At 37.6% G+C, this 23150-nt stretch overlaps 1 protein-coding gene across 1 annotated transcript; it reads right to left on the bottom strand.

The window, feature by feature from the left end:
• Positions 1–595: 595 nt before the first annotated feature.
• LOC141365320 (methylmalonate-semialdehyde/malonate-semialdehyde dehydrogenase [acylating], mitochondrial-like) lies at positions 596–22936 on the bottom strand. Its single transcript, XM_073869528.1, has 12 exons — positions 22779–22936; positions 21938–21979; positions 19383–19457; positions 18928–19089; positions 18656–18734; positions 18192–18492; positions 17442–17565; positions 15685–15874; positions 11321–11502; positions 11023–11202; positions 4776–4874; positions 596–1224 (listed from the first exon to the last, which is right to left on the bottom strand). The coding sequence occupies exons 1-12, from the start codon at positions 22815–22817 to the stop codon at positions 1120–1122; spliced, it is 1578 nt and encodes a 525-aa protein (XP_073725629.1). The 5' UTR covers positions 22818–22936; the 3' UTR covers positions 596–1119.
• Positions 22937–23150: the final 214 nt, after the last annotated feature.

The following is a 23150-nucleotide window of genomic DNA, read 5'->3' as shown; positions in this document are numbered from 1 at the left end:
TGAAATCATCATATGATCATTAGACTTTAGCCTGGATTTCACAGACAGGATCTTATTTCATAACCTATAAACATCATGACCTATGTGACCTCAGTGGCTTTTCATAACTGCAGAGTACCTGGCCGCGATTCGGTATATAATATTTAAAGGCGGGGTGCATGATCTCTGAAAGCCAATGTTGACATTTGAAATCACGTAAACAAACACACCCCTACCCCATTAGAATTCTTCTTTTTGTAGACCCACCCCACACATACGCAGCCCAGGCAACGATGTCGGTTAGTAGACATTCCCTTTACTGCTGATTGGCTAAAAGTGTGTTTTGGTACTCAGCCCGACTCCCTGGGAATATGACATATTCCCAAACTTCTATTCGTGATGACTTCTACATCTAATTTATGACCTTCTACTCAGGACTGCATGAAACCGCATGGAAGTGTCACTTAGTGCAGTCTTTCCTTCATAATGATATAAAAACAAAATGTAAACATTTGAACAAAAATAGAAATTAACCACTTTGTTTAGAAAATGTGAGTGGCTGTTACCATGCAAAACAATTGGATTAACAAAATAAGGGTGACAATTTAAACAAGAGCAAATTCTTTGCCTTATTTATTGAGACAAACATCCCAAATCAGTCAACTATTTAACCATGGTCAGTAGGTTAACAGTTGCTTGCGTATGCATACAGATGCTCAGATTTAATCTGAGATAATGCTGGAGGTTAATAATTCTGAATTAATGCTAGCTACAGACATTAGAAGTTCTATTACTTAACCTTTTAGAAGATTTAAGACAATACATTCACAATTCAGGCAAATTTACGGTTAAACAGAGTCAAATTCTTTATAAATCATAGGGAAACAACTTGTGCTGTACTGTATCATGGTGACAGAAATTTCAGTCTCATACAGATGTGTCACATAATGGTTTATGATATGTGCAACATTTGTTATACTGCTTAACATTTCCACGAGAATGAAGAAAAAAAAATCACATTTAATTGGCGTATTCCAGATATCGAGGTCATTTTTAATTGGTTCAAATAACAGTCTGTACATATGTTTGACTAAAGTTTGATGGTAGTGTTGTTTAAGAAATACTACTGTTGATAAACACTTAACGTCCCATTGTTGGCATGGTAACGGCAGGAGATTTCAATGTCGCATCTTCTGCCTTCCACTGTGAGGTAACGGTCTTAATCTGTGTGTAAAACTGAATGCCCTGAAATAGAAAAGTAGCAAATCTTCAGAATAAAACCAAACAATGAGTCAGGATTATTAGTCATTCATTCTCTTGTTAATACCCTCTCAAAATGACAATGACATCACATGAGAAATGATGGCAGGTGGTTGGCAACCAAATACTGGCAAAAGCAACAGACCACTTTTGTCAAAACACAGTCAGTCATCATTTAGCTTGACACAAAATAGAGCTGAGAAAATTTTATACCAAAACAAATTTTACAGGCAATCTCTTGCCAAAATGGTAAACCAATCAGACCTGATGCAACCTTATTTAAACTGGTGGCTACATTTGACATCTGGGAAAGATATGACATGACCTAATGACGGTAAAATGATTTTATGCTTCAGGACTTCGATCTACCTGAAATTAAGGGCAACTTTTAAAAAGTTCATTTAGTTTGCATATGTTTTTATGAATAAAAACTGTAGCCTTTATAATAATACTTTGGCTTTGACTGCTCAATGAGAAAACAACCATAACTCATTCCCCAGCCATTTTTTTGAAAAGATGCCCACATTTTCACAAAATGTTTCCAGGAAATTTTTCTTCTTCTAAAAATATATAAACATACAAATATATCAAATGAAAGAACAGACCCTCTGCTTTCAAACAAACAATAAACAAACAAACAAACTTTTTTAGCAAAAAGCTTAAATAATTCCATTTTTGTGAAGGAATTTTTTTGGAGATCAGATTCAGAATGATTATCAAAACATACACGGAGTTTAAAATTAGTAAATAACGTTTTGTATTCAGTTTTTTCATAAATTGGGTAAGTGGATAATTGCGGTGTAGCAGAAACACTTTTTATTCAAATGTTTTTTCTTAAAGGATTAGTCAATTTTTTAAAAATAAAATTCCGATAATTTACTCACCACCATGTCATCCAAAATGTTGATGTCTTTCTTTGTTTAGCAGTGGCGGTTCTAGACAAATTTTACTAGGGAGGCCAAGGAGGGGCCAGTGTTTTACCAGAGGGGCACATACAAAAATGGCAAGAAATTATATTTAAAGATTATAGGGGTGTTTACAGAATTAGTTTAAGACAGGACTCCTAAGTTTAATTAGGAAATATAACTGGTTTTAACAAACATGCCTTACTAAATACATTTTGAACATACATTTAAATGCATTTTGCAGCTAAACAAAGGGCACAGGTGTATTTTAAAACATGGCATTGCAAGTTGTTTTCAGTTTGGACAGCTCTTACATTAATTTTAGTCTAGGACTAGTCTAATCCCTTTCCGGGAAACTTCCCCGTAAACTTTATTTTACTTTACAATCATATAAATATTTATTTAATACAAGAGTGAGTGCAGGTACAAAAGGGGAGCTGGGCTCTTTTCTAAAGCCCCCCAACCGAAAATTATGCGAGCCTACTCAATAAACTTTATGAAATGCAAACTTTCATAAAGACAAACTTTGTTTTAGTTTACATATAAACACACATTCCTAGACAGTTAGGAAGTATTTTAAATAATATTTATTTTAAATTGTAAACATTTTTATATGTAACATTTAATTATATTCCCCCAATTTTATGCATATGTAAGAGCATAATTACAGCGCTTTTTACAATGTGTAAACTTTAAATAGTTAGCGAGATGTTGGTTTTGCCGGTTGTTGATGAGTAACAGCTGTGAATGATCAAAACGCGCTTAAGCAGCAACGTCAGAGGAGAACAAGTGAACAGTGTTCCAATATCAAGTGAGCTAGAGTCCTTACCAGTGCCCAAACCTGCATACACATTCTCATCGGGAGATTGGGAACGAATTGAGACACTCGCCGAGCAGCACCCGCAGGGGGCTACAGTGATTGGGTGCGCCGCTCTAATTTGCCCGTGTAGAACGTTGCGTCGCATTAGTCCCGCTTTTGGCGCTCGCGTGTAAAACAAAATAAATTTATACTTTTTATTTGGTCAGCACGGGGTGGCCACAGGGGTGGCCAGGGACATGTTTACAGAGGCACGGGCCACCCTTGGCCTTTGTGTAGAACCGCCACTGTTGTTTAGTCAAGAAGAATTTATGTTTTTTTAGGAAAACATTCCAGGATTTTCCCCACCTTAATGGACTTTAATGGACTCCAACACGTAACAGTTTTTATTCAGTTTAAAATTGCAGTTTCAGCAGAGTTTCAAAGGACTCTAAACGATCCCAAACAAGGCATAAGGGTCTTATCTAGCGAAACGATTGTCATTTTTGACAAGAAAAATAAAAAATATGCAACTTCTCATCTATCTCCGGTCATGTGACGCACCAGCGCGACCTCACACAATAAGTCATCACGTCAAGAGGTCATGGAGGACGTATGCGAAACTACGCCACAGTATTTACAAGTGTGGAGAAAGAGGACCATTCCGACGTTGTTGTACGTCGAATGATACCAATTAATGTCTTTGTGGCAGTTTATTGATTAAAATGGTCCGCAAATGTGCGTTTCATATATGTAACACGTGACCTTTCCACGGCATTACACAATTACGTGAGGTCGCGCTGGCGCGTCACAGAACCCGAGATAGACGAGAAGTTGTGGTTTCAAAGTGCATATTTTTTTATTTTTCTTGTCAAAAATGACAATTGTTTCGATAGATAAGACCCTTATGCCTCGTTTGGGATCATTTAGAGTCCTTTGAAACTCTGTTGAAACTGTAATTTTAACTGCATTAAAATTGTTACGTGTTGGGGTCCATTAAAATGAGAAAAATCCTGGAATTTTTCCCCAAAAAAAACAATTTCTTCTCGACTGAACAAAGAAGGACATAAACTTGGAATGCACCGATAGGATTTGTTTGGGCCGATACCGATGCCGATTTAAACAGACAACTTCTGGCTGATGCCGATACCGATATTAAACACTTGTATACAATACTATACAGTTGGTCTATTAGCTAGTTTATTTCTGCATCAAATTATTTTTACTGAACATGGATTGGATCTAATTAACATTCAACTGACCAACATAATAAGAGAGGCACAAATTAAGCTAAAACAAATATAATAAGACAGCATGACAACCTTCAAAGGTGGTTTTTGCTATTCAGCATTTATTTGATAAACAACATTAACTCATTTTTTTTACATATAATGGATTTCTGTATGCAGTTAATTAATAAACAATCGGTATCGGCCTTTCTCGTGCTATTGCCGATATGCCGATGGTTTCAAATTCATCAAAAATCGGCTGATAAATATCGGTGGCCGATACATCGGTGCGTCACTAATATAAACATTTTGGATGACATGGTGGTGAGTAAATTATCTGGATTTTTTTTAAGACAATGGACTAATCCTTTAACTGACCAGATAACTCATCAATGGTGAGGAAAGAGTTAAAACACTGTAAACATGATGTGACCAGTAAGTCAAGACAACATACTGTATGTTCTTACATTACTTTAATTCATAAGTGATTTTAAAAAGTTATAGCAACTATAGTCAATACTGATTATACTTAATTTAAGGCAGCAATAAGTGCAACTACCACACGTGTCTAACTGATGTCTAATAAAACTGCAGATCAACACTTACTTGTTTTCCATAGAAATTGGTGTCGCCTCTAAAGGAGGCTCTGGAACCGGTGAATGAAAACATGGGCAGGGGGACAGGGATTGGTACATTAACTCCAACCTGTAAAATAAGTATATTAACACAAACATTAGAGGTCAGCTGCTTTAGCCCTCGGGTCACATTTTCCTCATCTCACTTATCTGACACACTCGCACCCTGATGACAGATAAAGCAACAACGCAACCGCCAGACGCAAATGCATTTTTGTCTGCCGCAGAAAGCTCTAGATTTTCCTTCACGTGCTGTAGGTAGACACTACGTGGGAGAGACGGATTGTCAATTCCATACATTACCAATTCGACGTAGTTTCCCTGCTTAATGTATACTTAGAGATCTCACCATATCACTGCAACTTAAACCTTGCCAATTATGTTGTGGAGAAAACATGCCCATTGCTCTGTAATGTCAATGTAGCAATTAAAGGCCAGAAATAGGGCTGTTTAACAAACTACAGTTCGGGATTACTTTTGTCCTAACAGTGGAATGTAAGATATTCAAGCCGGTGGGGTTAAAAGCAACAGTTCACCCAAAAAATGCATAAGAGCACAAAAAAATGGTTTAATCACCAGCTTTGTTGTTTCAAACCTATAAAAACGTATTTAAATCAAACACAAAAGTGAAAATGTAAATGAAATTACATTTAATGAGCAATGGTTTTCTGTGAATATCACATGGTTTCCAAAACTTAAAAAAAAAACACTATAAAGTATATTTATTTTTTAGGACTTTGGTTCCATTTAAGCCCTGGGTATAGTTTGTTTTTATGCATATGCAAGCAAACGCACACAGTCGAACACCCAGCCTCACAAAGCATACCGCTTACATGTAGTTAAAGGAATAGTATGTAGTATTGTGGCCAAAACTGGTACTGCAACCACAAAACTTGTGGCTAAAACTGGTACTGCAATCACACAACTGGTGGCCATAACACAACATGACAACATAAACATCAGTTGAGGGCTGCAACTCCACTTTTTAAATGACAATATCTTGGCCGGACCACTGTTGTCAGTGATATAAGTATTTGAAATTAACATGATTTGTCTAGTGACATATCAGGGCCATTTTATGATTAAATTTCTTACATACTGTTCCTTTAAGCCCGGAGTATAGTCTGTTTTTTTATGTGTACGCAAATGTACACACACAGTGGACCGCAGAGCCATGCAAAGTAAAAGTTTATTCGTACGTGTACACAGACGTTTGACGCAAGTGCATTGCGACAAAATGCAATGCATCTCCTGGGCTACATACTACATTCTCCTATAGGCGCATGCTCGACCTACGTGTACAATGTACGCAAGGTTTCAAAAATCTGGCAGTGCGCGTACAGTACATGTGCACTCTTTTGAAGATGAAAATTGCTTCACTGTACATGAATGAATCCTCGCGTATGCGTAAAACATGAACTATACTTCAGCCTTAAGGGTGTTGCTGATAGACGACGATAGTCAGACATATCGCCGATAGCCATCATGAAGTTGGCTTGTTTGCCCATAAACTTTTAAAGCGTCATGAAACACTAACCAACACTTTTTTCTAGATGTTAAAGTTAGTGGTGTTGCACATCATAGAAGACAATGTTAGTATCTGTTAATTTTAAAATTAGGAGAAATAATCCAATGCGAAGACGTTTCGCTTTTGTGTGTGCGCGCGCATGCATGTGCTCCGTCCGGCCAAGTCAGCCAGGGGAGGGGTGTCTAGGGATAAGGATAATCGCACATGGATACGGTTCTGAAGTAATTGTGTAAAATATTATATTCAGTTTACTTATTTCTGTAGTTCTGCTAATCTTAGTAAATCTAAGCTTATATCAGTTGCCCCGCCCACTCATCGCCATTCTTCTGACAGCATCCACGCCCATTTAAAGGGGACAGAGAATGAAAAACCATTTTTACCTTGCCTTTGTTGAATAATGGTAGTATACCCACATTCACAAACATACAAAAAGTGCTAAACATCTCAGTCTCATAGAAATTCCTCTTTTAGAAATGTCAGCCAGAAAACAGCCCAATCTGAAAAATTGATGCTTATGACATCACAGGCATCTAACTGCCCTTCCACTTTAAAATAATTGGCTAAATTTTTTGAGTGGCAGCAAAGTCAGCCAATCAGTAATGAGATTGCAAGTTAAGCCAGTAGGGGGAGCCAAATAGGTGCAAAACCACTTGTTTAAAATCTCCCACCCTAATAGAGCTTTCTTGGAGAGGTTTTTAGGAAGCTTCTAAGGCATTACAGACCCAAACATAAAAAAAATTTCTACATGTCAAATCACAGAACAAGGATAAATACTCCGTTCAATCATTCTGTCACCTTTAAGTAGCATTTTTCAAAATGATAGTGAGGTATACTGGACCTGAAACAGCAGGGTGTGACTCTTTAAATCATAATGGTATGTTCACACGGGGCGTACGCGTTAATGCTTCCCATTCACTTTTAATGGGTGACGTCAAGCGTTGGCGAACTGAATTGTGGATCCGTTGGCGCCGCGCCACTGCCATTGCTCGCGGCAGAAGTTGAACATTCTTTCAACTTTAAGCGGCAACGCGCGCGTCAACCAATCAGATCGCCCTATGCAAATAACCTAGGCAAAGCCAGCCAATTACGTTTATGGAAGACCGGAGCATGTGTAGCGGCCACTGTGATTGGCTGTTGGTCACGCTTCAGACAAGCCTTCCATCAAGCGTCAATGCTTCTGCCCCGTGTAAATGTACCGTTAGGGTTTCACATTAACATTGCCACATAGCCCACACTTGCAACACCAGGGGTCTCATTTATAAAACTGTGTGTAGGATCCTTACTAAAAGTCTATGTATGCACAAAAGCCAAAAATGGCATATGCCAAAAAATATTATGACTTATAATAGGGGTGGGCGGTATGAGCAAAAATTCATATCAAGGTATTTTTCACTCTTCAGCCGGTATAACGGTATGTCGCCATATGAGATAAAACATTTTGGAGTCACACTGTAGTAAACCTTAATTACAGACAAAATTTGTATTTTTAACCTTATGTTACTAATAAGTGAGGGATTGGACAGAGACATGATTTTTTATCTTTTCCCATTTTTTCCTTTCAAAGCGCCATTGTGTGGATGGGTGGACTCATCTACTTATGCGTATTGTCACTAATATGGAAAGTATGAAAATATGGAAATTAGTATGGTCATTTGCTGGTAGGCTATGTGCCTTATTACAATGTTTTACGCTACATCCAACAACTTTAAAGCTGTGTGCTGTATATCTTGTGTCTGTTTGATTTATAAATATACAAAGAACGATTTTCTTTTTGTTGTTAATATGAACATTTGATGGGAGATGCCATCTCACTTTAAATTATTATTAATCCCTGAATGCATTAATGAATGCATTTAATTGCATTTAATTTAATTAACCAGCAGATTCAGATTGCCAAAAACACTCCACTCATACGTTTTTATGCGTAAATATGCACTATGTATTGTTTAATAGCCTCTCTAATTAATAAATCTGCATTAAAACAAAAACGAAATTTACCATTAAAGGCTGTTTTTAATGTGTTTGGTACGTTGCTTACGTTATCCGCTAAAGCACTCTGAAAGCGCTATTCATTTAACCGTTACTCCTCAACCATTTGCGCTATCAAAAAAGGAATGGTTCCTAAAAGAAGATAAATTGCACTTTTTTTGGCAAATTATGGTTTATTACGGTAATTTCTTGCTTTCCGTCCTCCAATCGCTTACCTGGAGAGCGCGTGCAGGGCGCAGTAGAGAGAGCAGATCTGAGTGAAAAGGGAGTAACACCGTTAAACGACTTTGAAGCAGTGAGGTAAAAAAAGCCTCCTATATGTATAACACTGTTGACGCGCTGTTGGTGCCTTGGGACTTGACAGTCCGACTGTTTGTTGATTTTCAATAAAGCAGTGTTGATTTTGATCGCTTCTGGGTCCTGTTATGTTTCAGAACCTGGTAATGCTTAGGTAAGCCACGGGCTTGTTTCTCGCCAAACTCGCTGTATACACCTGAAATATAGTCTTTGGCAGGATTTGCGTGCACTATTATGTGCATCCTCTTAAAAAAAATGATGATTAAAAATGGATTGAAGTGCGATCGGAGCTTTTCGTTTTGCGTTTGTGGACAGCGCATCTCGGGAACGGAGGTATGACTTTTAAGACTTGGGAAAACTCCCGCGGGGTCTTAAAAAAATAACATTCATAAAGTTAAATTTAAGTCCTAGAATGAAGATCTGGGCGTTTTAAGGCCATAGATATAACTTTCTGAAGGTTAGTTTTTTGTAACAACCCGCGGGAACCCTGATAAGTGCAAAAATAGAATTTAAAATATGTAACGCCGGTATCAACGGTTTTGCGAAATCCATATCATGGCGTGACACAATACCGGTAATTACTATCATACCGGTTTATTGCCCACCCCTAACTTATAAAACAAAGCAATGTTCCCTTTATAAATCGCAGATAACCTGCAATTGTGCACACACCAATCATCCTCAGATCCACCCTGCATTCTCCCATCAAGTTTTTTTAATAGACACAAAACGGGGCTGGAAACGTGCTAGTTCCCACGCAAAGGTACGCGTTATAAATAAGACCCCAAGTCTATATATGCTTTTCCTCACGCAAGAGAGCTTGTAATTCACCCGGACTCAGACTTTTCCTCTCACCTGGGCACCTTGTAATGCGCATATGCCTGACCATCAATGACGTGCGCTGATTAATGGTCATGTTTAAGAAAGATGCGGTTGTGACAGGGTTGCCAGCTGCTCTTAGAGTAAAACAGCTTCTGTTTTTTGGTCCACCAATCCAGTGGCTTTTCACAGAAAAATTATCAAATAAATAAGCCCCCATTATTGTATATAATCTCACAGGCTGACGATAGGACGATCTCACTATGAAGAATATTGTCCAACACTAGTAGACGGTTTTATCCAAAGTAACTTGCAGTGCATTCAACAAACATTTTATCATTATGTGTGAAACTCAAAATCATAACTTTTGGCTTCAAATGATTGCATATTTACAGTAGAAAGTCATATAGGTATTTTTGGGTGAAATATTCCTTGTTTTTTCTCCACTGGTGCATCTTTGCTCAGACAACAAACTGCTGTTGGGCTTCCACAACCATGCACGGAAAACGCTGAACAGCCGTCTCATTCAATAGCGATGCTGTCAACACCAAAACTGAAAGCCACAATCATTTGTTTGTGTAACAGCCGAGAAAAGTAATGCATGCGGAGAATAACTAAACAAAACATTTTGTTTTTGGGGTGGAGTGAGGATGGAAACTGGCAGAGCTACTTAATGTTTGAAAACGCGGTTGCAGAAGTCGAACCTTTTGGCCGAAGGTGATTCGAAAGGCAGAGAGCAAAAAGGAGGTACTTGTGTGTTTTGGAGGACAGCGAAGCACATGTCTCGTGCTATGCACTTCAGCATGTGATTCGCAAACACACGGCATAACTTCTTGCCACGGGCAAACAAACAGGGTAAAAGTGGGCCATTTCTGCATAACCACCGGATCAACAGGTTGCAAGGAATTCCTTTTGAGTTTAATTTCAGAGCCCGAGCTTCACCAGCAAAATATTTAGGAGTAACACTGTAAAGCACATATTTGCTATGAGCTATTTTGTAAGGGATGTTTAGTGGTTGCAACTGTATTTTCTAACATTTTCAAGCTGTGGCAAACAAGATGCAAATGAATTAAAATGATCATGTTCACATACATTTTTCAAGGGAGGGGTTGTGTTACTCCGTGTTATATATGGCAGCCACAGGCAACACTTAGACCTCAACCATGGCTCATGGCTTTGGGTTGGGGAGTGGCGCCAATGGATTTTACACATTACATTTACATCACGTCTAATATTTACTTTAGAGGAGTGTCTGGAACTCTTCATCTACATTGGCCATGTCAAAAGTCTACACGGCGTGTATATATATAAAAATAAATATAGAGAGGTGCCTAACATGACATAACAGAGGACGAACATGTCTACACCATCTACGAGGAGGGAGTTTTCCAAAGTCAAAGACTGATTGAGGTCTCTGAATGTCTGACTTCTGCATGCACCCCTCTCAGGACCCGGCTGCACATCACGGTTCGGTTTTACATTATGAACTACACTGAAATACTGTAATACCAAACCCCACAGACTAGGAAAGTTGCATATTTATATAAATTCAAAAATGACAAACAAAAAAGTTAAACCATCTCACCTGCCCAACGTCAACTTCATGGGTGTATTTACGTGCTGTGGCACCGTTGGTGGTGAAAATGGCTGTTCCGTTGCCATATGGGTTTTTATTGACTATGTTAATGGCATCATCCAAACTGTCGGCCTCCATAACCACCATCACCGGTCCAAATATCTCCTCTTTATAGCATTTCATATCAGGCTAAAATCAAGATAAAACAATAACAGACATCCAACATGAACATTTCTATAGAAAACAGGAAGCTTATAGAGAGGAAGCTTATAGGCCTATTGAGAAAGACGATGCATGCAACCCTTACCGTGACATTGCTAATGATTGTCGGTCCTACAAAGTTTCCGTTTTCGTAACCCTTGACCTTCACATTTCTGCCGTCAAGCAGAATCTTCGCACCTTCATCCACACCGCTCTGAATAAGGCTGTTCACGCGCTTTTTAGCCTGCGGAGTGATGAGAGGTCCAACATCAGCTCCGGGCTGGTCACCTGCATTGGAATTGAGAGTGAAAAAATAAGCAAATTATACACAATAGAGAGTAAAACATATTACAACATTTATTAAAACATGTTCAGCTTATGAAAAAATAAGAAATGTAAACGTATACATTTCTTTGCATTGCATATTGCAAAATGGCAAGAATAAAAACAAATGTATATGATTATGCAGATTTTTACCTGTCAAACTAGAAATTGTTTAAGCTTTTTAACTCTTTCGCCGCCATTGACGAGATAACTCGTCAATTAAGAGAAAACGCTTCCCTGCCAATGAAGAGAATTTCCGGCTTTCTGCAATACTGCCATTATCCACCAGGTGCGCACTTCCGCAACTTATACAACCCGGAAGTAGCGCCTCACGTGAAAGAGAAAGAACTCCGTGTATGTTTTAAAGATCGCTCTGCATCTGATCTCTATCAGAAGTGTGTTTTAAGTGCAAGCGTGTGTTTTAAGTGCAACTTAGCACCTGTAGCCTTAGCTGATTTATTAGTCATTGTCAGAAAGTGTGTTTAATACATAAAATATCTTTCTAATTCTCTCTTTCTTTGACAGTATCAGCCAGAGGAGGATGTACACCAAGAGAGTCAGGAGAAAAGTCAACAAACATAAATACAGACAACCTAAACAGAAGCTCTTAAAAGTTTTCTATAAAGTTGAAATGTTTTAATAAAAAAAAAATAATAATGTTTAAGTATAATTGTTCTTTTTTACACACTGTGGTACCGACCTAGGTACCGAGTACCGTGTACTTTTTGTGGTATTGGTACCGTGACATCCCTAGTGCCATGGTTGGATAGTACAGATTAAGGGGCGGTATTATTGTAATTTGCCTTGCTACCTACCTCACAAAACAGGCGAAATATGAACTACCTAATTTTTCACATGCTTGCACAGAATGGCTTAGCAAAACTTAGTTACTGGGTTGATCTTTTTCACATTTCCTAGGTTGATATAAGCACTGGGGACCCAATTATAGCACTTAAGGAAAAAGACAAATTTTCACGCAATGACCCCTTTGAAAGGGAGAGTTCACCCAAAAAATGAAAATATTGTCATTTACTCCTCGTGTTGTTTTCTTTTTTCTGATAAACTTTTTGATAAAAGATAAGCAGACAGCTGGTGAAAACCATTGATTTCCATAGTAGGATAAACAAATACCTACTATGAGAGTGAGTACATGATGACAGAATTTTCATTTTTGGGTGAACTATTCTGGGTGACCCTGTCTGGTAAATCCAATCTAGTCTTAATATTTTATGTAGAAAACATAAATGACTTGAGCTGGATTTCCACAGGAAGGATCACATATCAGTAAAATCACTATTTTGGACAGAAGGCCAAGCTACATTTCCACAAATATTATCAGAGGTTTGCCACACCAGTCTGCTATGATGGCATTGTAAAGTGTACCTTTGCCTACCCTTTAAATGGCAAGAACAGACCAAATGTGCTGTCTTTTGTACTGTGGTTAACTTCTGGAAAGCGGGTTTCTGTCTCATTTTACAGAGAGTGACATCCCTGTAATCTGTCCCATTTAACTCAGTTATAACCAAGAGGATTTGCTATACTGACAGATGCAAGTGCACACACCCACACAATTTTAGATACCCTGCGGCAATCTTAGAGGGTTGTTATGGGGTTTTTCAGAATAGCTGCTGTGGTTTAGCTTCCCTGCTTACAATTGCAATTTTCATCTTCAAACTTTTTTCATACATTCGAACAGCGCATACAAATTTCTGGTCTCTTCCACACCACAAAACGTGCTTTAGATCTGTGGCATGAGCAAGACAAATAGCGCAATCCTCTGGGTAAGCTGAACATGCTATAGGGCTGTTCAGGGAGAGGTGTGGTCACGAAGGCATGGGTGGCCTACAAGGAAAGATGAATAAAGCAAATTGCATGAAGAAGAAGGTATCATTTGGAGGAACGTAGCATAAAGAGAGAGTGGATATGAAACTTCGTTCATGGAAAAGAGTTGCCTCGAGCACTTAGAAGCTATGAAAAGTAATCTGTGTGAAGGCGTGTGTGTGTGGTTTTGGGAAAAGATGTGGAAAGGAGAATCAAGTCCTAACTATGTGCTCGGCAAGTAATGTTGTGTTCAAGGTGAAATTGCTGCTTGAGGCAACAATAGTCAGCCAATCAGAACAAGTTTTTGGGATTTTGAAACGATGAGACTTCACTGTGGGTGGAGATAACAAGCACATCATTGCACAATATCACCCATGGCTGTTTAAGACAAAAACTCATTAAGTTTTGTAAGAGAGCCATAATTGCTTGTTGCTTTGTTGGATCATCATGCCTGACACTGTGTAAACAAGGTTGGGTTGGTTAGCATTAGCCTGTTGGATACTCTGAACTACAACATTATAAGGTCAAAAAGCCTGCCGCTATTTTGATTCCAAAACAAGGCTGTGAGGGATAAACTTCCAGAGTGTGCGCTTTAAACCTGTTGTTTTGTACTGGGATGCTGGTCATTTAGCCACCAAAACACAGAAAATACATAATTTGACAATTTTTCACAGGACAAAGAACCTAAGAAATCATGGATTGTTAAAATAAAAGGGACATATGACCTTATTTGAGATGAGTATAGCGCATTGTGTACATAATATCCGTTTTGGATATTATCCGGTTGGCCTGTGCCGATTTTTTTTAAGCGGATAAAAAATTAGAACTATATTGTGTGGCGGAAGAGCACTTCGTTTGCAGTACTTCGACCTCAGACGCAGTAATATTGACGGAAGTTTGAGCAAGAGGGGGAGTAGACTGGAGTGATGAAGTTACTGTGCACCGAGGTCGATGTGCTGCAAACAAAGTACTCTTCGGCCATAGAATATAGTTCTCATTTTTTATCTGCATAAAAAAAAATCGCCACATTTTATTTTGTGTCTACTCATGTCTTTAAATAGGGAAACATGGAAGTGGTTGGTGGATTCTAAATTCATCCCTGTTTGGATCCTAAGGAATGAATGGGGCTAGGCTAAATGCTAACACATTCACAACGCGCTGTGCAAAGACGAAGTGCACGCATTGAAAAAAGATAGACATGTATTAATTAGTCTAAACTGAGGTAAGAACATAGTAAAATATTGAAAAATTGTGTTGTTTTCCTTTAACAATATAAAAATTGTGTATTATTGTAAACATACAAATCAGCACATTTAGTTATATATGGCAGCAAGTTTACAGCATCTAATCTCATTGGTTCTTGAGTGTCTCGTGACTAGTCGTTAAATACGCGTTTCATGACTACACACACAAGAACCATTGATAGCATTGATGCAGTGCCATGTTTGAACGTACTGTGCTGATTTGTATGCTAATAACATAATACATAACACACTTATACACATCAATCACAAAATAAGCTAAAACGATATTGATTGTTTTCACGTTTCAGTATTATTTAATATTACTCTGGTTTCAGCTGAAGAAAGTCAGTCATATACTCTTGGGAGAGCATGGAGGCGAGTACATTGGGGGCTATTTCTCATTTTCTGGTTAAATGTTCCTTTAAGTGATTACATAAAATTGATGTTATGTAACATTTGAAAACATTGTTTCAATAAATTGAAAGTGTGTAATGTGTGAAAAAAACATGTAGTTACATGTTTTAGTGCTGACCAATCCATAATAGACTTGAAAATAGGCAATACTCTTATTAATCAGGCAGAATCCAAGAGGTCTAATACTGCTAGGACAAACCTTTACACAAGAAATACACAAAATTTAAAAGTAGATTTTTTCATGTGAGACTATGCTTGCGCATCTATGGTGTGCAAATGTAAAATTTATTTACTCTCGTGTTTGTACGTAGTTAAATTTAAATTGAGTTTATAGGGCAAAGATATTCTGTCTGAAAATGTGTAGCTCTTTTAAATGCATTTTTGATCCAACATTTTCAGCTAAAATTTCGATGGATCCCTACTTGGAATTGTGAATTTTTTGTTGTACCATATGCCACACAGCATTGTCACTATACAGGATACCACTGTTCCCAGCTCCAGTATGGTCCAGTCTGACACATTAAATGCTCAGGGGACTGTCTCTCAATAGTACATCATTCCAGAGCCAAAAGTCACTGAACAAAAATGGAAGTAAGCAGGCTATATATGTACACAGGTGCATGTACCCAAGAAACAGCTACACTGGTACAGAATAAAGTTTAAGTACCTGCATTGACACGAAGATTCTTTGCACGTTCAACAAGCTCAGGCAACCAGTTTCGAGCCTCTCCTACGAGAATAGCAGTGGAAAGTGCCATACATCTCTGACCTGCTGCTCCAAAAGCAGCACCAACCAGCTGGTTCAGTGTGTTCTCCTTGTTGGCATCAGGCATCACCACGCCGTGATTCTTTGCCCCCTGGTGGTCAGAATGATGAAAATGTACAATAGCACAAAATCTTCAATTCAAATGCAAGTGTCTCTTAAAACAAAATAAAAAAATTTGGCTCCTATACAATGGAAAAAAAGTAGTGGTATGATATACTGCTTCACGTGCAAAATTGCACAGATATGATAAATAACACCTCACATTTAGCAATTTCTCTACCGTGTGATCTTAAAAGGAGTCAGATTCTCTTGTTAGCAAATGCTGCCACCATGTGGCTTTTAGCAGAGTTGGGCTGACAAACAAATTTTAGTACAGTCCTAGATCTACTTTTAAACCATAGTTTCACAAATTATGCAGAATTTGATGCAGTTACAAAACAATAACTAACTACAAGGTTGAATGAGATGTTACAAATAATATAAAAGAAAAAACTAAACAAATTTGCTGAAGTAAGCACTGGAAGGTGCAAATAATTTTCTTAATATATTGAATAGAAAGTATGGAGTAATTTCATGGACAGGGCTTAAGTCTTGTCACAGATTAATATGCATGTTTGAGCGGTCTTAACTGAAAACAGCCTGCTCTGACATATCTTAAAATATCCAGATAATTTACTCACCACCACCATGTCATCTTTGTTCAGTCAAGAAGAAATTATGTTTTTTTAAGATAAACATTCCAGGATTTTTCTTATTTTAATGGACTTTAATGGTCACCTACACGTAACAGTTATATGCGGTTTAAAATTGCAGTTTCGACAGAGTTTCAAAGGACTCTAAAGATCCCAAACGAGGCATAAGGGTCTTATCTAGCAAAACTATTGTCATTTTTGACAAGAAAAAATAAAAAATATGCACTTTTTAACCACAACTTCTCATCTATCTAAGGTCCTGTGATGCGCCAGCACTACCTCACGTAATTGCGTAATGATGTCGAAAGGTCACGTGTTACATATATGAAACGCACATTTTGCGGACCATTTTAAACAATTAACTGACACAAAGACATTAATCTGTATCATTCAACATACAACAACGTTGGAACGGTCCTCTTTCTCCACACTTGTAAACACTGGGGCATGTTTTGCATACGTCATCCGTGACCTTTTGACGTGTTGACGTATTGCGTGAGGTCGTGCTGGGGCGTCACAGGACCGGAGATAGACGAGAAGTTGTGGTTTAAAAGTGCATATTTTTTATTTTTCTTGTCAAAAATGACAATCGTTTTGTTAGATAAGACCCTTATGTCTCGTTTGGGATTGTTTAGAGTCCTTTGAAACTGCAATTTTAAACTGCATTAAAACTGTTAAGTGTTGGAGTCCATTAAAGTCCATTAAAATGGAAAAAAAATCCTGGAATGTTTTCCTCAAAAAACAATTTCTTCTTGACTTAACAAAGACATCAACATTTTGGATGACATGGTGGTGAGTAAATGATCTGGATTTTTTTTTTTTAAGAAAATAGACTAATCCTTTAAATGTCCTAATATAACCAATGCCTACGGTAGTCCTGGATTAATCTAAACCCTGTCTGGGAAACCACCCCATGCTATCATTTTATTGTCTGTAAAGTGCTTTATTTTCATGTTCAGAACTAACCATGTTACTCTGAACTCTTTTGCCGTTTTTAGAACCTCTTGTGTAGATGTACTCTCCAGCCTGGTTAGAACCCACAAAACTGATGGCTTTTATATCAGGATGGTCACAGATGAAATCTACAGCTATAACAAAGAAGTGAAAACGTATAGTCATTAGTTGGGTTTCCATCCAAACGTAAAGTGAATCTTTTCAAAATTCGCAAAAATAAAAACAAACAAATGCGAAACCAAAACAATACGCTCTTAGAAAATGGAGACAGAACTGCATGTAGTGATGATGGGGCAAGTTATAAATTTAATAGTAATTGCCAAAATAAATGCTATGTACAGAAGGAGGAATGCAGCATTTTTGATGCAGGCACTAGCAGCAAGGGGATTGCAACAATGTCGATTCCCATATATGGTGAAGACAACGACAGCGGAAACAGCTAGATGGTCAGTCCCGTGGGTTTAATGTTCGCTACGTCAGAATTTATTCGGCAAATGCGTTTCCATCTCCCGTTCTTCGCATTTACCCCTTTTTTGCATAAGTCAAAAAACACCTTAAGCAAGCATAAAAACTTTTTTGCAAAATAAGGGATTCACTTTTAATCGAAATTTGGCATTTCCATCACTCGATTTTGATGCAATGCTTTAAAATGCACATAAAATTATGATGATGGAAACATGGCACGCATTTAAAAGTATGACATTCCATGTTTTTCCATTAACATTGGTCACAGCTCCACCAGCTCCATTCTCTTCTACAGCTGCATGTTGCCCGTGGATGACGTTCAACGTTCCGTCTGGAGCACCAGCGTCCTGCAGAAGCTTGGCTAGCATCATAGCGCAACCGGGGACTCTCTCCGAGGGCTTCATCAGGTAAGTGTTCCCACACACCATTCCCATTGGGAACATCCACAGAGGAATCATGGCAGGGAAATTGAAGGGGGCAATGCCAGCACACACACCAATGGGCAAGCGGTATGTGTATGTGTCCATGTCTTTAGTTAAAGAGGGAAGAGTCTCACCCAGCATAAGGGATGTAATGCTACATGCGTGTTCCACCACCTCTGCAAGAAAAACAAACAACTGAATTATTTAATATTAAAAAACAAGATACAAATTATGTCTGAGAGAAATACAATATATACTTAAAGGTTAAAAGTTACACAACTTGACTGTCAAAAATTAAACATGGTGTTAATTCCACCAATATAAGCATGCAAGACTTACGCAGTCCTCTGAATACATCTCCCTCAGCGTCAGCAAGAGTTTTACCCTGCTCCAATGTTATTATTTTTGCAAGCTCTTTCTAAAACACAAATCATATTAGACATATGAGATAGAGTAAGACAGGGATGTATTTTGAGACGCAAAGGTTTCCTTTATATAAAAGCTATATGTTTGAACTATTTGCATAACCAGTTAATAAAAAACGATATGCACTTTTGCGATATTCCTGTGGATCCGATACCATATATCTTGCTGCCCTATAAGTGACTTACAATATTGTCTTTAATGAGCTGCTGGTAGCGAAGGAATATTTGCTGGCGGGACAGGATTGACGTTTCAGACCAGGTGCGATACGTCCGAGAGCAAGCATCCACGGCGGCCAACATTTCCCCTTGTGTGGCCTTTGGTACTTTGCCAATGACCTCATTGGTGGCCTGAGGAGACAGCATGAATCATAATTCAAATCACAGAGACAAGGTAAATAAAACATAATGGGAATTTCAATGTGATATCATCTAGAATTAATAGTTTAGTATTGTTTCTCCACAATGTACTGAGTTAGTGTATGACAGATGAAAACATCTAAAAATGAAATTTTCCACCTGTTCCTTATGGCGTGCAACACTAAACAAAGTTATCACAATACAGTGTAATGTGTATTGAATACACTGTAAGCGTAAACCCTAAATGAATCTTTAAAAACATTCTTCTGTTGTTATAGACTTACAGGATTGTGAATGTCCAACCATTCTGAACTCTTGGATTCTACAAACTTTCCATCAATGAACAACTTGGTGGTGGGCTGGAAAACAGAAAGCCGTGTCATTGTGAGCAGCAAGCAGTACAGCAGTAATATTAAAATGTAAATCATAATATAATATAAATCATAATATTAAAACAAAATCCTAAAAATGATTAGCACAGACAACTTCATAAGCACAGCAGATTCAACATGTATTGCCATTTCATAATCATTTGATCAAGCAACATTACATACAGTGCTTGTTTTCATGCTGGACTAAAATGAGTGTGAAAGGAAAAACTCAAGGACCACTTGTATTTCACACATAACAAGTCTTGGTGTTGTCCCAAACATAAAAAAAAAGAATTATAGACTATGATGGACGAGTGATTTCTCTTGTGATGGTTGAGTGTCGACTTGTACAATGTCCAAGTGCAAGGTCCATGTATGAGGCTCAACATACCGTGATTTTTAAATTCTTACTGCTGCACACTGCATTTTAGTAATTATGTGAAACAGTGTCAAAAATAATCTAAAAGAAAATAATATAAATAAACATGACATAATAAATAGAAAAAGGTATATAGTAGGGCTGGCATGATTACGAAATTTGGCTGACGGTTAATTGTCTAATAAATTGTGGCGATTATGACGATTAATTGCTTGTTTAGGGCTTTGACATTTAATTCTCATAATTTATTTTTTGTTTGTTTGTTTATGAAATAATTTCCACACATCATTTTGATTATTTAAATTAAATATTTTGCAAGGTTTACCTGGCAGTAAATATTAATACACATAGCACATATTATCATTTAATGAAAATATCTTTAAAAAAAAAATTTAAATTCTTTATAAGAAATAAACACAATAAAGTTAGTAGTCATTCCTACGAAGGTCATATTAGTACTGGACCACATGTCCCTAGTGCCTGCAAAAAAAAAATCAATTCCTTACAGATTCTTAAGAATAGCATCCTTCACTTCCCTAAATTTGGAATTGCTGTTTTGGAAATGTATGTTTTGCTTATCAAAGTTTTGCAGCATTTCGCAGTTTTTTTTCACTGTATTGAATGGCTTTGCAATGTATTGTGTTACACTGTCAGTTAAAGGAATAGTCCATTTTCTAAAAAAAATCCAGATAATTTACTCACCACCATGTCATCCAAAATGTTGATGTCTTTCTTTGTTCAGTCAAGAAGAAATTATGTTTTTTTAAGGAAAACATTGCAGGATTTTTCTCATTTTAATGGACTTAATGGACTTATTAAGAGCCCAACACTTAATACTTAACTCAACACTTAACAGTTTTTTTCAACTGAGTTTCAAAGGACTATAAACGATCCCAAACGAGGCATAAGAGTCTTATCTAGCAAAACGATTGTCATTTTTGACAAGCAAAATAAAAAATATACACTTTTAAACCACGTCCTGTGATACGCCAACGCGACCTAACGTAAATGCGTAGTGACGCAGAAAGGTCACATGTTACATATATGAAACACACATTTGCGGACCATTTTAAACAATAAACTGACACAATGACATTAATTAGTATCATTCCACATACAACAACGTCAGAACGGTCCTCTTTCTCCACACTCGTAAAAACACTGGGGCGTAGTTTCGCGTTCGTCCTCTGTGACCTCTTGACGTAATGACGTATTGCGTGAGGTCCTGCAATGTTTTCCTCAAAAAACATAATTTCTTCTCGACTGAACAAAGAAAGACATCAACATTTTGGATGACATAGTGGTGAGTAAATTATCTGGATTTTTATTTTAAGAAAATGGCCTATTCCTTTAAGGAACGCCATCAGATATTGTCTTGTTTATACAGACGCTGCAGCTCCCCTTGTGTTTTTTAGAGAGATGTGCAATCATTCCAGTGACCTGAAATCATCGCGATGAGGTCAAACAATTGCGATGAGATGATTATTTAAACATTGTGACAGCCCTAGTATATAGTATAGAACAAGTATCTAGCAATAAGGTACCCAAATCCACCTTAACCCTAAAAGAGGTGGCGTATCCTGAGGGATACAAACATTTGATGGGCAGAGACACGATGTGTGAGCCTTATTTCTTAGTATCAAGTTGAAAAGGTGTTTGTTGTGAATACTAAGGTCAGGTAACTTTGTTTATAGTTTCTATAGCTTTAGCTGACAGGCAGCCCTTAAAAAAACATGGCTGCTTGTAGCGGGGTAATTTGTGCTGCTGTCACTCTTATTCATCTAGAATTCAGTTTTTAATGACCTTAAATGCCCAAATGGGCTTTTTAGGGATAAATAAAAAAAAAGATATATTTTACTGTAGATAAGTAACTTATCATTGGGCTTCTTCATCTTATGACTACTGTACGTAAGGAGTAAAAATTTGGTCCCAGTGTGTAAGCCAGTGTTTTGCTATTCATGTGAAAATGACACAAATGCTGCCCATAATTTTATTTTGTGTACGTTTCGGTGCCACTCACATTTAAAACCCCAAATACTTTCAAAACTCTTGTAAACTTGTGGTATTGATGATTGTGTGATGAACTTACCACAGAGGAGGAGTAACACATTCGTCCCATCCGAAGAGGAACCTGTACAAGTAAGTAAAGAGTTATTGATCTCTTACTTTTTTTTATTTTATTTTATTTTTTTTTTATTGAAGAATTGCACAGTTTACAGAAACTTAAATCTTCATTATAAAGATAACATTGTGCATTTTACAATATTGCAGGTGCAGATGCTTTAACATAAACAAAACAAAACAGAACATAAACAAATACTAACATCATCACATTTTGCCAAGGGAAATACAGATCCATAAAATTATTGATCTCTTACTATCTGGCCAGTTTATTTCATTGGTTACGTCAGTATTAAATACTGTAGTTAGTATAACAGCTCTCTGACGCCTGTCCTGTACACATCTCCTGTCTTTAACCTGAATTATCAGCATAAAGGGTTAGACTATGGAGTTTGTGCTGTAGGAAATGCGTACATTAAAAGCTAATAAACCTATCGATTAAGTGATTATGAATGCGGACGAGGTGCACTTGCTCAAATATATAACGTTAGAGGGGTCGCATTGGTGCATGAAATTAAATGCTTTCTATGAATGTGAGACTAGCACTTAGCATGCATGAACTTGACCATGATGTTAATGGTTGCCAAATGATATAATAAGAATCAGAAGGTCATATCTGTACGGTGATACCAAACTCATTTGCAAAGTCCTATGCAAGCTCTCTTAATCATTTTACAGTACATTAGAAATTGTTTTGGGTAGCTAATGTGCAACACATCGTGGCTTATCGTGAAAGTTGACATTTTAACAACTTCAAAAGCATACGACTGAGTATCCCTGTACAAAATGCAATTCTTTCTGTTTCTCACCCTCTTCTTTAGGGCTAAACGCATTAACGTCGTTGCCATGACGGGATTCTTGATTTAATGTTGTGATCACCCCCTTTATGTGCGTCCAACCTCCGCCAGAGGACGTGCCACGAGACCTGCACCTTCGAGTTGAACGAATGTCTTTTCTTACTGTCACTTTAAGAATAGGCGGGATATACTGTCCAAACATCCAATCAATTGCTGATGCTATATACTCCCCCAAATAGATGTAACCTATTGGTTAGACGTGAAAATTATGTACCAATGACAGTGCGCGTTTATGCAATGTGCTCTTTTAAGAGACACGCTCATAGGTTAAAGCAGAGCCATAGAGAATGGCTCTGGGTTAAAGCTAGTTTTCAACCATGCGAT

This window comes from Misgurnus anguillicaudatus, chromosome 7 (genome assembly GCF_027580225.2).
Source record: "Misgurnus anguillicaudatus chromosome 7, ASM2758022v2, whole genome shotgun sequence".
NCBI lineage: Eukaryota > Metazoa > Chordata > Actinopteri > Cypriniformes > Cobitidae > Misgurnus > Misgurnus anguillicaudatus.
This window is presented reverse-complemented; position numbering and strand designations above follow the sequence as displayed.

What these genes read in the sequence shown, in the direction of transcription:
- LOC141365320 (XM_073869528.1), bottom strand. Translation starts at nt 22,817, where the DNA reads ATGGCAACGACGTTAATGCGTTTAGCCCTAAAGAAGAGG. An exon ending in GGTTGGACATTCACAATCCT is followed by an intron (nt 19,090 to 19,382) that starts GTAAGTCTATAA and finishes CTGTCTCCTCAG; the next exon opens with GCCACCAATGAGGTCATTGG. An exon ending in AGCTCATTAAAGACAATATT is followed by an intron (nt 18,735 to 18,927) that starts GTAAGTCACTTA and finishes TTTGTGTTTTAG; the next exon opens with AAAGAGCTTGCAAAAATAAT.